General features: G+C 42.5%; 1 protein-coding gene across 5 annotated transcripts in view; it reads left to right on the top strand.

Annotated features, from left to right (window-relative positions):
* Positions 1 to 10,965: 10,965 nt before the first annotated feature.
* LOC108439795 (MTSS I-BAR domain containing 1) overlaps positions 10,966 to 12,880 on the top strand; it is a 57,172-nt gene continuing 55,257 nt past the window's right edge. The window contains exon 1 of one of the 5 annotated variants that reach the window (XM_037542871.1): positions 10,966 to 11,327. In XM_037542871.1, the coding sequence (XP_037398768.1) occupies positions 11,256 to 11,327 (72 nt within the window). In that variant the 5' untranslated portion in view covers positions 10,966 to 11,255. The remainder of the gene's footprint in view (positions 11,328 to 12,880) is intronic. The other 4 variants (XM_037542872.1, XM_037542873.1, XM_017718391.2 and 1 more) reach the window with 4 other exon arrangements.

Here is a 12,880-nt window from a genome sequence, read left to right as displayed (position 1 = left end):
AAAAAGCAGACCAAACCTGAGAAGTGAATTGGGGTCCTCAATCTGAGACTATGTCCTCCGGGATACCGAATGTTCTAAACTCATGTTGGAACAAAGCCATAGCGGTCTGAAAGGCACTAGGGATGGCCGAAAAAAGTACGAACCTTACTCCCCTTGAAAATCTGTCCACTATGGTAAGAACTGTCATAAACCCTTCAGATACTGGTAGATCAGTCACAAAATCTAGAGCTAAATGTGAATAGAGGCGATTCAGTATGGGAAGAAGCATTAGTTTTCCTGTTGGCAAAGTCTTTGGGGTTTTGCACTGGGAGCAGACTGAACATGACGCTACAAATGAATGTATATCCTTGGTCATGGACTCCCACCAATATTAGTGTGTCAGGAGTTTGTGAGTTCTGGTCTCTCCAGGGTGTCCTAATGTCAATGAGGAGTGGGCCCAAGTAATGAGCTGATCCATGAAGGGTTCTGGTACATAGTTTCTGTGAAGGACATTGACTGGGGATCTGAATATTTGGCAATGCCCTTTCTATGTCCTCATCTATTTCCCATCTTATAGAGGAAATGTTGACTTCCAGGGGTAGAATATGTTCTAGAACCTCTTTCTTAGTAGAGGAACTATCCTGCTGATATATTCTAGATAAAGCATGAGCCTTAGTGTTCCTGGATCCTGGTCTATAAGAAATACTAAAATTAAACCGCGAGAAAAACAAAGACCAGCAGGCTTGACGGTAGTTTAACCTCTTAGCAGTATGAAGGTACTCAAAATTCTTATGGTCGGTAAGAACGAGAAAGGGAAACGTAGCTCCCTCAGCCAGTTTGACAGCTAACAGCTCCCTATCGCCTATACCATAATTTCTTTCGACTGGTGAAAGTTTGTGGGAATAGAAGGCAATGGGGTACAGTTTAGGGGGACTGCCAGTCCTCTGGGAAATCACGGCCCCTACTACTGTTTCTGAAGCGTCTACTTCAACTGTAAAAGGTCTAGATGGATCAGGATGCTGTAGAATCGGGGCAGTACTGAAGGTTTCTTTTAATTTACCAAAAGCTAAATCTGCCTTTTCTGACCAGAAAATTATTTTGGGGGATCCCTTCAACAGGGCTGTCAGTGGGGCTGCTAGAGTACTGAAATTCCTAACAAATCTGTGATAAAAGTTAGCAAAACCGAGAAACTGCTGCTATATATATATATACACACATCAAGAGCTTCCTATTCTTCCTGGGTCAAGGGGTAAACACAGTCGACTGAGTAGTTGCCCTTGTTCAGATAATGCCTTCTGGAAGGCTTCAGAATCCGCCGTCTGCATGCTTGGCAAAGTGTTCTGTGAGGTTTCAGCAAAATCCAGATGAACGCGGAAGTGAATAAAAAGGAGAGGTTTATTTACTTCAGGCTGAATTGGTGTCGATGTACATGCAGCAGTCACAGCCAGTAGAGCCCAGATGATCACTACTGTGATCATCAAACCAGACAAACGTAACAAGTGGGGTAATCCAAAAAACAAAGTCAGCACTTTTTCGGACACCATCTGGACTTGTTCTGTGTACAGCGCAGTGTCTGTGGAAGGATCAGCTAATTTTAACGCCTCCTCAAAGCTGACCTTTATCTGACCCGTCACTGCCCTTACAAAATCAGAGGCTGCAGCAAACATACTGCTTTCCAGCTTCTTGTGGAATGAGGGACGTGTGCTCAGATTCAGACTCTCACAACCTGAGTTCCTGTAGATGATCGTCTCCAAGATCCTGTTATGACCAGGTTCCAGCCTCAGGCTCTCCTGCAGCTGAAGAGACTTGTAGATCACAGAAGATGTCACCTCTGGGATCGTAGTGGCCATAAAAGAGAGCACATTGATGGAAGGCCATCCTCACCTTCTCCATTCAGCCAGTGGACTGTTGTACCATCTTCAGAGCTCCTGCTGGACTGAGAGGATGTTGCAGATGAGCTGATCAGGTGTGCTGTCTCTACACCTGTATGAGGGGAGTAGGAGCACAGCCAGGTCAAGCTCTCCTCAGAGGAGCATTCAGATTGAGATTTCCACCCGATGCTGCTATGTGTTCCACTGGACTGTCTTAGAGTGGCTGCCTTGAAAAGGTTAGTTTTGATGTTGTTGTGAACAGCCTGAACAAAGTTGAACAGAGGAGTTTCAGAAACTCCTTCTTTAGGTTCATCAGGTGTTCCCTCACAGGAAATGGTCAACATGCTCCCAAAGACAGTCGCCACAACCTTGGCTGTTAGAAGGGGCAGCGTTTCTACTAGCTCGTCATGCAAGTGAACAGGAGAGCCTTGAGAAGCACTCAGCCAGTCAGACACCGTATGCAGCTGAAAAGCGTCCTGCATCTTGGTGAACATTGCAGACAGCAGCTCTCGGGCAACTTCCTTGCTGGTGCTTTCAGCAAAAAGTGGTTCTGGATGGGACTCAGCATGATGATACAGATCAGTAAGGGTAGAGTTTATTAAGAACAGCAATGAGAGAAGAACCTTTAACTTCAGAAACTGTATGAAAGATTCAACAATAGAGCCTGAACTTGTTCAGACTGTCTGTCTGTCTATCTATCTAAGTATCTGTCTATCTACAACCCCAATTCCAGTGAAGTTGGGACGTTGTGTAAAACATAAATAAAAACAGAATACAATGATTTGCAAATCCTTTTCAACCAATATTCAATTGAATACACTACAAAGACAAGATATTTAACATTCAAATGGATAGACTTTATTGTTTTTTGCAAATATTCACTCATTTCGAATTTGATGCCTGCAACAAGTTCCAAAGAAGTTGGGACAGGGGCAACAAAAGACTGGGAAAGTTGAGGAATGCTCAAAAAACACCTGTTTGGAACATTCCACATGTGAACAGGTTAATTGGAAACAGGTGAGTGTCATGACTGGGTATAAAGGAAGCATCCCTGAAAGGCTCAGTCGTTTACAAGCAAGGATGGGGCGAGGTTCACCACTGTGTGAACGTTTCTTAACATGGAATTGCAAGGAATTTAGGGATTTCATCATCTATAGTCCATAATATCATCAAAAGATTCAGAGAATCTGGAGAAATCTCTGCAAATAAGCGGAAAGGCAGAAAACCAACACTGAATGCCTGTGATATTTGATCCCTCAGGTGGCACTGCATTAAAAACCGACATCATTCTGTAATGGATATTACCACATGGGCTCAGGAACACTTCAGAAAACCATTGTCAGTGAACACAGTTCGTCGCTCCATCTACAAGTTCAAGTTAAATCTCTGCCATGCAAAGCTAAAGCCGTATATCAACAACACCCAGAAACGCGGCTGGCTTCTCTGGACCCGAGCTCACCTGAGATGGACTGACGCAAAGTGGAAAAGTGTCCTGTGGTCTGACGGGTCCACATTTCAGATTGTTTTTGGAAATCATGGACGTCATGTCCTCCGGGCCAAAGAGGAAAAGGACTGTCCGGGTTGTTATCAGCGCAAAGTTCAAAAGCCAGCATCTCTGATGGTGTGGGGTGTGTTAGTGCCCATGGCATGGGTAACTTGCACATCTGAGAAGGCACCATTAATGCTGAAAGGTACATACAGGTTTTGGAGCAACATCTGCTGCCCTCCAAGCAACAAAGTCTTTTTCAGGGACGTCCTGCTTATTTCAGCAAGACAATCCCAAGCCACATTCTGCACGTGTTACAACAGCGTGGCTTCATAGTAAAAGAGTGCGGGTACTAGACTGGCCTTCCTGCAGTCCAGACCTGTCTCCCGTTGAAAATGTGTGGCGCATAGGTAATGTTCCCCCCCTAGATAAAAGCAGCAGATCCAGGGGTCCATGGACACAGGGAATTATAGTAAACTGAGACGCTGGTGCTGTCGTCCCGCTGCTCGCACGCGGTCACTCAAGTTTGTGGACGGTGGAGCGGAGGGATGCCGAACTGTTTCAGAGTGCTGCCGTGTCTGTGTGTCCTTCTGGTTCTCTCCTTTTAGTTAAGCTGTCATAGTCAGATCTGCCGGGGTCATTAGCCACACTCTGTAAATGTTTACATTCCCTGTTTATGTACAAACGGATAGAACAAAACTAATCCCATTTACCTTTTTTTTTTTTTCTGAGTATACAACCGCCCACATGTCCGGCCGGACACTGAAGGACGACTGACTGCCGAGCCCCCCAGCTACCCACTTCAGACCAGCTGCCCACGCCTCAGCTACCACCAACCTCCTTGGATGAGCTGCCCACCCTACCCTGATGTTCTCATAGACTCCTAGATATTCCTAATATCAATATTACTGCTATTAATATTAGTAGTATAATCACTTGTAGGTAGTTTGACCAGAGGAGGATGGGTCCCCCCTGGTGAGCCTGGTTCCTCCCAAGGTTTCTTCCTCAGTTCTGAGGGAGTTTTTCCTTGCCACTGTTGCCCCTGGTTTGCCCACTGGGGGGTTTCTGTACATTCTGTACATTCTTTCAGTCCTGTGGAAACTTTGTCTTTTCTGAAATCCTGTAAAGCTGCTTTGTGACAACATCCGTTGTAAAAAGCGCTATACAAATAAATTTGATTTGATTTGATTTGATTATAAAGCACAAAATACGACAACGGAGACCCCAGACTGTTGAGCAACTCAAGTTGTACATCAAGCAAGAATGGGAAAGAATTCCACCTACAAAGCTTCAACAATTAGTGTCCTCAGTTCCCAAACGCTTATTGAGTGTTGTTAAAGGAAAGGTGATGTAACACAGTGGTAAACACGCCCCTGTCCCAACTTCTTTCAAACGTGTTGCAAGCATCAAATTCAAAATGAGTGAATATTTGCAAAAAACAATAACGTTTATCCATTTGAACACTAAATATTTTGTCTTTGTAGTGTATTCAATTGAATATAGGTTGAAAAGGATTTGTAAATCATCATATTCTGTTTTTATTTGTTTTACACAATGTCCCAACTTCATTGAAATTGGGGTTGTGTGAAAATATACATTAAAGACCAATTTCTTTTGAACAATGGAATCAGTAGTGACTCACCTTTATCAGTGAATGATCCAAAATATCATTGATGAAGTCATTTTCCTGCTCAGATAGATCATCATCTTTGGAAACACAACGTTAGACAAAGAACTGGTGGACATTTTCAAAAAAGCTGTCCTTTGTGATGCCAAACAAGTCTCTGAGAGGCTCACTATGGGGCGCTGTGCTCATTTTACTGACGTCCACCATGGCCAAGCATTTTAAACTATGTTTTAAATCCTCAGTGTCTTGCTGGTTTCATCCATCCAGGATTTCATGCCGCTCCTTGATTAGAAAAAATAAAAACTGGTACTGAAATTAACACATTTACCACTAAACTAGTGATTAAGCAAGAAAACATTAAACTTGATGACCTTAGAAACAGTAACTACTAATAATTTGATCGATCACTGAACATTTTGGTTTAAAAATATACGCTAACTCCTCTGCATAACGTACATTTAGACTTCAGTTCATTAGTTTAGATCAGCTCTTCTCCACAGTTAAGTCAGAGTATCAGCTTACCTGAAGGATGAAGTGGCCATTAAACCCAGAGAGCAGGCGCTTCAAATGGAGGAGCTGCAGCTGCTGATCTCTGAATCAGGTTTCTGGCTGTGGGAGCTTCTCTCTGATGGAGAAGCGTGTGTCTCTCTGTGCTCCACTCCATGGGGGCTGCTGGAGATGATCTCTGAAGACCTCCTGGAGGAGATACTCTGCTTCATGCTCCACTGGAAAGCTGGAACAAACACCTCCTTCATGGCTTTTTCCACTTCTTATGTGTTTTACACTCTCCTCAAAATGTCCAGTTACAGTTTAAAAACTCAGAGTCGCAGAGTCGACCCCAGTGTTTCGACTCTTATTTGGCCAAGAATCGACTCTTTGACTCCCAGACGATGTTGGTATGATCCGCTAACGTTAGCTGAGCCGTTAAGTAAGAGACAGGGCGGCTCTCCAGCGCCACAAACAGCCGCCAGAGGAGGGAAATTCAAAAGGCGCAGCATAATCATGAAGTTTAGACACAGGAAAGGAGCTGTGTTTCCACTGAGCAGTGAAAAGTGGACTGAAGTACTTAGCAGATTAGCTAAAATGACTGCAAACCACATTTTTAACCAATAAAAGTTGACATTTGTCGCTGGATCGTCCCATCCACACCAGCGGAGTGATATCAGCTCTGAACAAACGGGGTGACAGTAAACACGCCAAGGTATCTGACTGAAATAGAGGAGATTAGGTCAGCCAAGCTAGCTAGGTTAGCGTTAGCTCTGACTAAATAACAACAGAAGTCCACATTTACACTTTTCCCAGTTTTCACATTGAACAACAGGAGATTTAACACCGTGAACATCTGAGTTGCCGTTTACACTGCTGAATCTCACACTTAGCATATCAAATCCTTAAAGTTTCCACTGTTTTTCTTTATCAACTACGGGTTTATCGACCTCTCTCGCGTCTGTCTACGTGCTCCTCACCAGAGAGCTGATCTCAGGCTGAATCTCAGGGTCCACGTTCATTCCGACAGATGTTAAGCTGATCATTTCAGGTGCCTAGTTGAGCAGCTCACCAGATGAAAAGGTCCCAGAAGGACCAAAACGCCTTGATAGTGCAATTAAAAAACATTTCTTAATTCGTTATCGGCCTGTTTATATTTAGCCTGGCTTAAAAAACTGTTACCAGCTCCTCACAGTCTTCTTCTTCTCCTCCTCCTCCTCCTTCTTCTTCTTATTATTATTCTGCTTCTTCTTCTCCTCCTCCTCCTCCTCCTTCTTCTTCTTCTGCTTCTTCTTCTGCTTCTTTTTCTTCTTCTCCTCCTCCTCCTTCTTCTCCTCCTCCTCCTCATCCTTCTTCTTCTTCTCCTCCTCCTCCTCCTCCTTCTTCTTCTGCTTCTTCTTCTACTAATCCTCCTCCTTCTTCTTCTGCTTCTTCTCCTCCTCCTCCTTCTTCTTCTTCTTCTTCTTCTATTAGGAGCTGCTATGTTCGTTTCACAGCTTTAATAAAAAATAATGCATGGCCACACCTTATTAATGCGTGGGAACCAGATCCTAATGCGTGGCCACGACTTAGTAAAGCGTGGGAATGAGATCCTAATGCATGGGAACAAGTTAGTAAGCCATGATCTCGTTCCCACGCCTAACTAAGTCATGGCCACAACTTAATCATCTCTTTCCCACACCTTGCTAAGTCGTGGCGATACATTAGGATCTGGTTCCCACACATTAATAAGGCGTGGCCATGCATTATTTTTATTTATATGGGATGTCACCAGCAGGGCTTCGTAGGGCTTTGTACGAACTGAATCAGTATTATATCACAGCTCTGTTATAATATAATTTCAAGGTTCTGCGACTCATCTTTAAAGCTCAAAACAACCCTAAAGCACCTGCGTACATCACAGAGCGTCTGTCTGCTTATGTTCCAGCACGTAATCCAAGATCTGCAGATAGTGGCCTTCTACAGAGACCCTCTGTTAAACACCGAAAACACGGAGAGACTCGTTCAGTTACTCTGCTTCCAAACTGTGGAACTCGGTTCCACCTTTTATTAGACAGTCAAGTTCGGTGCTCACTTTTAAGAAGCACCTAAAAATGTATCTCTTTAAATTAGCATTTAACTAAAACTGGGTGTCTCATGGTGTTTCTCTTAATCTTGTAATTTAATCTAATTCTTTTTCTTCTGATTCTAATTAAATACTAATGATCTCTTCTAAAACTGTTTTATCATCTGTCTGTAAAGCACTTTGAGCTGCCAACAGCACGAAAAGTGCTATAAAAATGAAATTATTATTATTAAATTGTTATTATTAACATAAACACTGTCTTAGTGATTGAGATCAAGTTCAAAATGAAGTGCTATATAGTGATTCGCTTCCATTAGAACAGTTTCAATCACGGATACACAACTTCAAGGACCCCTGAGGAATGGACCGTAGGCTTGGGGAGATATTAGTGAAAGAGAGCTGTCTAAAAGGTGTATTTGTGCCAACTAGAGGGCAGAGTGGGTAATTATCCAGAGATAATTATCCCGTGATATGTTAAGTTCAAGTTTGCTTTATTGACATGACAAATTCACATTTGTATTGTCTAAGCACTCCAACAATATATCAAAGCCCTCGTACACACATCTAGCTGCAGCGGATGCTAGTTGTGTTTGTGTGAGGATGGACAACATGGACAGGCTGCTGACTGGCTACAGCTGCTAAAGGATAACCCTACACTGGACACTTGTGATATTTTAAACATCTGGTATTTCTACATAAACTGTTATGGCTGAATTGATTTAAAAAACAGTAATGCAGGGGGTCCACCAGACCACTGAGTAACACACACATCAACGCCACACAAGGGTTGATCCCACTGAACTACACCCATCAAACTTGGTAGAAACATCAACTGTTTGCCTCAGACTGCACAGCGTCATTTTTTCTCTGTCATCCCATTAAAACTCACTCATTTAATCCTTTAATGTTCATGGTGTATCCATTTCACCTGGCAGGACAAGTGAACTGTAGACTCAAAGCGTGTAACTGCAGCTTATACTGACTGCACTTGTCTGTTTTTGTAACTATTTGTCATCATTACAGCTGCATCCAAAACCACAGAGCACTGTACTGCGCACTCTACACTGATGAACAGGCCTCTGTTGGTGGTGCACTAGCTTTGATATGCTGTTTACTTAGGTAATGTGAGGGTTTTGGACGCAGCCCATGTTTTAAGACTCAATCAGCCGCTTCCCTCCATTTCCAGCTGTTGTTATATAATATTGTTATAAAACAGATGGGTTCTCAAGGGTTCTTTAACAAAGAACCACTTTGCATGATTAAAAGGTTCTTTACATCATGAAAGCGTTCTTGAGATTGATGGGGAATGCGTTGTTTATGGTTCTATATAGTACCAAAAAGGGGTTCTGATATTGTGACAAGCTTGACATCGTAACAACAGAAGAACCCTTTTTGGTTCTATTTAGAAGCATTTTCAAAAAGCTTCTGTATTGACCTGTATACAACACATTCTCCATCAGTCTGTTTCACCCTGCAGAGAACCATTTAATCATGCAATTGGTTCTTTGAGTGTTCACAGTTCTAGATATAACCATTCCCTTCACTAAAGAACCCTTTAAGAATCTTCTTTTTAAGTGTGCAGGTGCTCTTGTTGTAGTAGTTGTAATAGTACACTTTAAAAAGATGGGCCTTCAAGGGATCTTTAATAAAGAAAATGGTTCTAAATAGAACCATGAATGCTCAAAGAAACCCTTGCATGATTAAAGGGTTCTTTGCATCATGAAAATGTTCTTGAGATTGATGATTGAGGAGAATGCATTGCGTACGGTTCTATATAGAATTTTTTTGAAGAGGGCTCTATGTTCTGATATTGTGACAAGCTTGATATCGTAACAACAGAAGAACCCTTTTGTGCTATAAAGAACCATTTTCAAAAAGGTTCTATATATAAAACCATATACAGCACATTCTCCATAAATCTAAAGAACCATTTTAGCATGCAAAGAACAATTTAATCATGCAAATGGCTTTTGATTGTTCATGGTTCTAGATAGAACCATTCCCTTTACTAAAGAACCCTTTAGGAGCCTTCTTTTTTTTAGTGTGTAGGCGCTCTTGTTGTAGTAGCTGTAGGAGAACACAAAACTCAAGGGTCCTCAAGGGCTCTTTAATAAAGAAAATGGTTCTGTACAGAACCATGAACTATCAAAGAAGGCTTTGCGTGATTAAAAGGTTCTTTACATCATGAAAACGTTCTTGAGATTGAAGATTGTGGAGAAAGCGTTGTGTAAGGTTCTATACAGAGCGTTTTTTGAAAAGGATTCTGTATGGCACCAAAAAGGGGTTCTGCTGTTGTGACAAGCTTTACATGGTTACAACAGGAGAACCCTTTGGTGCTATGTAGAACTTTTCTTCCCCAAAAGGTTTTGCATGGAACCATATACAACACATACTTCATCGAGCTGAATAATCAAAGAGCCCTTATTAATTATAATTACGCAAAGGGTTCTCTGCATGTTCATGGTTCTATTTAGAACCGTTTTCATTACAGAAGAACCCTTGGAGAACCACCTTTTTAAAGAGTGTAGTTGTAACTACTACAGCTAGACCAACTTAAACCAACTTTGTGCATTACTGTCAGCTGTGCAATGCCCATGATGAACCACTAAGTGGCGCTGTTTAGTCTACAAAGAGCCCGTATTGATATTCTTCTGTAATATTCAGTATCATGTCTATCATCAAATGGTTCACGCTTGGAACCTCACACACCTGCAACACACCTGCACTGTTGTCAGTCTAATCAGAGCCTTTAAGCGCACAATCTGTATTTCTGAACCAACTGCAGCGTTTTTACTTATGTCGTTAATAATTCTCCGCTTTACTGTATCGTATCTGCTGCCTACGCTCTTTTTCTGTGAGCTCGTAAATCTGAAGAAGGTGTGGCCTCCGTACAAACTCGCTGGTTTGTGTGTTAGTGATGGACGGTTGATTCGCTTTACTGAACCGATTCGTTTGAACTGCCTGATTCGACAACGGATTCAGTGATTCGCTGATTCATAACTCAGTTCAACTCCATTCTAATCACAGTACGATTCCAGGCAGCCTGGGGCCGTATTATCACTTCTGCTCGGTCACCATGGCGACTTTAGTTAGGACTGAATTTAGGACAGAAACTATTACATGACAACAGTTCTACAGGAACATCCTAACGAGACTAAATCTCCTAAATTCTGTCCTACCTTAAACCCAGAGGAGTGAACTTCTGTTTTAATCGCTTGTTTCTATTGTTTTGTGAACTCTATAACGCCTGTTAAACCAGTAGAGTCCATTACATTGTGATAACAACCCATCAGGAAAACACAAAATTCCACTGGAGACTATTGGGCACCACCAGTAACCAGCAGAAACGTTTAATGGTGTTTTTTTTTCAGCATAAATATGTAATAGGTCGATTCGATGTCGACTCGATTCGTTTGAATCACTGAAAAGAACCCGTGGAAAAGAACCGAGCGGTTGACGAGTCGAGTGTCGCCGGCGTGAGTGAGGGAGTCGCCACAACTCGAGTGAGGAGGGCGCAGCGCCTGTGTGCGAGGGTGTCTGTGCGCTCTTGCGTTGCTTCGCTTTCTCGTAGACTGACAGGCTTTTTTTTGCAATGGTTCGTGCTAGAGAAACGCCGTGAACGCGCACCAGAGCGGGAGCGCACACCACACCGGCAGGGTGAGCGGGTTTGGCCCCCGGGGTGGTCTTTATACCAAGTTATCTTTTGCCACGGACGAAATCACAGAAATCACAGGTGTGCTGATGGAGGCGGTGATGGAGCGCGAGTGCAGCGCGCTGGGGGGACTTTTCCAGACCGTGATCACTGATATGAAGGTAACACCCCGCCTGCTCCTCCTCAGTCTGCCTCTGTGTGTGTGCGTGTTGCGTCCACTTCACAAGCTTCACATGCGACCACCGTTCTGTCAAGTGTTTCTGGTGGGGTTTGATTATAGGTGGGATGTGGCTTGATAGCTGCAGCTGTGTGCCATTTAGCCGGGCACCGAGACTGGCACCTGCGGTAGCTTTGGGAGGTCATTGTGGCGCGTGTGCCAGAGAGAGAGAGAGAGAGAGAGAGAGAGAGAGAGAGAGAGAGAGAGAGAGAGAAGCTGAAATCTCGTCAAAGCAGGCTGCCACTGCCTGTGACCTGTTATTTGCGTCACGTTTGTCATATAAAAGTTGGAATAATGTGAAATACTAGATTACTCTGGTAAATACTGGGATTGATTGAATCAGTACAAGATAAAAAATATAAGATTTCAATTTGGGATTTCAAAGATTAGGATAGTTGAAACCATCTGGGATCTGACTTGGTTGTGATAAGGATAATTAAAATGAGGGATTTCTGGAATTTGAAGGGTTAAGAATAGAAATAGAGAGTTATAGTCTGGGATTACTAGGATTTGGATGGTCAAAATCAGTGTTATCTTAAATTGGAAGAGTTAAAATGGCCCAGGAATGACAGGCATTACAAGTGTTAAGGTCTGAGGAGTGTATGGGTGTGCTTTGGAGAGTTGTGGTCTAGGATTACTGGGTCTGGATGATTAAAATCAAGGCTTACTGGGATTTGAGGAGTTAGAATCTGGGGTTGTTGGGATAAGAATACTTACAGTCAGGGATTTCAGGGATTGAAAGAGTTAAGTTTATGAATGGCCATGATTAATGGAGTTGTGGTGTGGAATAACTAGGTTTTGAGGATTAAAATCAGGTCTTGCTGGGATTTGAGGGATTAGAATATGGGATTATTGAAATAAGAATAGTTGCAACCAGGGATTTCAGGGACTGAAAGAGTTAAGACTAGGAATTGCTGTGATTCGAAGAGTTGTGGTCTAGGATTACTGGGTCTGGATGATTAAAATCAAGGCTTACTGGGATTTGAGGAGTTAGAATCTGGGGTTGTTGGGATAAGAATATTTTCAGTCAGGGATTTCAGGGATTGAAAGAGTTAAGTTTAGGAATTGCCATGATTAATGGAGTTGTGGTGTGGAATAACTAGGTTTTGAGGATTAAAATCAGGTCTTGCTGGGATTTGAGGGATTAGAATATGGGATTATTGAAATAAGAATAGTTGCAACCAGGGATTTCAGGGACTGAAAGAGTTAAGACTAGGAATTGCTGTGATTAGAAGAGTTGTGGTCTAGGATTGCTGGGTCTGGATGATTAAAATCAAGGCTTACTGGGATTTGAGGAGTTAGAATCTGGGGTTGTTGGGATAAGAATATTTTCAGTCAGGGATTTCAGGGATTGAAAGAGTTAAGTTTAGGAATTGCCATGATTAATGGAGTTGTGGTGTGGAATAACTAGGTTTTGAGGATTAAAATCAGGTCTTGCTGGGATTTGAGGGATTAGAATATGGGATTATTGAAATAAGAATAGTTGCAACCAGGGAT

The sequence above is a fragment of the Pygocentrus nattereri genome, chromosome 11 (assembly GCF_015220715.1).
Source record: "Pygocentrus nattereri isolate fPygNat1 chromosome 11, fPygNat1.pri, whole genome shotgun sequence".
NCBI lineage: Eukaryota > Metazoa > Chordata > Actinopteri > Characiformes > Serrasalmidae > Pygocentrus > Pygocentrus nattereri.
Note: the sequence above shows the minus strand (reverse complement) of the source record. Positions and strands in the feature narration are given on the sequence as shown.